The 2,111-nt window shown below is 37.1% G+C and overlaps 1 protein-coding gene across 1 annotated transcript; it reads right to left on the bottom strand.

Moving 5' to 3' along the window:
* Positions 1-312: 312 nt before the first annotated feature.
* LOC149566382 (putative 2' cyclic ADP-D-ribose synthase BdTIR) lies at positions 313-1,769 on the bottom strand. Its single transcript, XM_089819751.1, has 2 exons — positions 930-1,769; positions 313-752 (listed from the first exon to the last, which is right to left on the bottom strand). The coding sequence occupies exons 1-2, from the start codon at positions 1,474-1,476 to the stop codon at positions 742-744; spliced, it is 558 nt and encodes a 185-aa protein (XP_089675877.1). The 5' UTR covers positions 1,477-1,769; the 3' UTR covers positions 313-741.
* Positions 1,770-2,111: the final 342 nt, after the last annotated feature.

The following is a 2,111-nucleotide window of genomic DNA, read 5'->3' as shown; positions in this document are numbered from 1 at the left end:
TCTTTGAATCCTCAAAGCTAGAGAACAACAGCAAGGTTCTACCGACAAAACCAGAGATGTATTCAGGCTTCCACAACAAGCTTGATTCCGTAATAACAAACAAAACATTTAGTGGACAGTAATTAGTACAACACATATATTAAAAACACTAAATAAAGGCGCACAAAAATATCTGATGTTCCTTATATAATTATATATAGTTTTTCAAAAAAAATTTATTTTTCTCATTGCCTTTCATGATAAGAACCAATAAGATTTAAGATTAATGATCATAAACATTAAAAAAATTTAACCTTTATAACAAATGAAATCTGATTGAAATCTGATTGGCCAAATTAATTAGTTTTTAAAACGTTCCAATAGTTTACCCAATTATAGATAATAGTTTTTGCCCTGCTCTGCATTATGAATTGGCTGATCACTGAATATATACCCCAAATCTGTAAAAAGTTGCCTTTGCTTTTATATGCAACTCGTTTTTCTTTGCAGCATCTCGAACATCAAAAACAAACTAGATTTATGTATAGATCAATACTTTCTATTGTATAATTCTTTTCCCCATAGTGGTTTTTCCACATCCACCCATACCCCAAATTCTAATAATTTGAACACCAGCATATTCACTAAGTGTCCTTTCAAAATCTGGTACAATTTCTTCAAAACCCACAGGATGTGTTGCTACCTCTAATGGTAATCTTTCCATTAATTTCAACGCACGATTCACAATACTTTTCAACACGCTTAGCTCCTCTCTGAACAATGGTGAAACAACGACATAGTTTTGTAAAGAGAAATTTTTAAAATAATAATAATAATAACTAGACAGCGATGATTTAACAGAAAGAACTATAAAGACTAGAAGATTATTGCATGAAATGGAAGGTACGAAAACAGATGCAGAGAGAAACAGAGAGCATTTTTTAACTCACTAATCATTATCGACGGTTTCACCCTTATTAACTGAGACACTGTGCAGTGCCATCTTCCACTGCTGAAGCTCGTCCATGCTATATCTACCCTTCTTTCATGCTCCAAAAACGGGGCTGCGTATATTCCTCTCCCATGAAGCAAATGGCGGAGATCGTCGGGGCTTACTTTGTAGAAAATAGGAATGACAGGCGTTCCAGTGTTGAGCATGAAGGACAGCTCGGCAAGACACCAAGGGAAGTGTGCATATGTGGGAGAAAATATGGCAACATGAAGGGAAGCAGTGGACATGGCATGTTCTAGTGCTTTAGGAAAGCGTTCCCCTAATTGGAGATCGTGGGAATCAAGAAAGACTTTGAGACCCATCGCATGGAGGGCATTGTAGATATCTGTGGCCAGCCTTTGCTTTACATCGGGACCCTCATGATTAATAAAAACTTCGAAGGGCGCCCTCTCTGTAGAAGAAGCAGATGCATGGTGAAATGGAGGAGCAAGCCCATCAAAAACAGTTACAATTTCAGTTTCTGCTTGTCGAGAAGTAGAAGCCATGGAATCTAAGTACCCAACTGAACACAAAAACAGAGGGAAAAAAAGAGCAATGAAAGCCGCTCAACTTGTAGAGCAGAGAGAAACAGGGGAGATATATAAACTGGTCACTCAACTTGTAGAGCAGAAGCGAGGAAGAACGGTAGATAAAGTAGGCAAAACCTTGTGGAAGAAACAAGGAAGGATGGTAGATTAGGAAGGTGAAAATTTCCTTGAAAAAACAAGGAATGGTAGACCAAACAAGGAAAGCGAAATTCTCTCTTCTGGGAGAACAGACGAAATTCTCTCTCTTCTGGGAGAACAGATGGCGCGAGAAACAGGAAAAGTAGCGAGAGAAGCGAGACGTGGGAGGTAGCTTGTCGGTGGGGAAAAATACAAACCCGGCGTCGAGGCCTACCAGGTTTCTCTAGGTTTCTCGGTTTTGATTATGGAGGGTCAAAATGCACTTGCATAACCAATTTGTTTGTATTTTTTAATAAATTAAAATATATAAAACTGTTATATGTAAATTTTAAATTAATTAATAAAAGTACATTTTAGCTTCTCTCTATTTGCATAGACAGTGTCATTTCTCTCTACCTTCTTTTTGGCTTTTTCTCTTTGATCTATTTAATGATCTATTGTAACACTTCTTTTCT

Source organism: Cupressus sempervirens, chromosome 3 (genome assembly GCF_028749045.1).
Source record: "Cupressus sempervirens isolate cs-2001-9-10 chromosome 3, ASM2874904v1, whole genome shotgun sequence".
NCBI lineage: Eukaryota > Viridiplantae > Streptophyta > Pinopsida > Cupressales > Cupressaceae > Cupressus > Cupressus sempervirens.
The sequence above is the reverse complement of the archived record's forward strand: the minus strand, read 5'-3'. Positions and strand labels throughout refer to the sequence as shown.

Excerpts from the sequence above, each read along its gene's own strand:
- LOC149566382 (XM_089819751.1), bottom strand. The coding sequence starts at position 1,476 with ATGGCTTCTACTTCTCGACAAGCAGAAACTGAAATTGTAACTGTTTTT.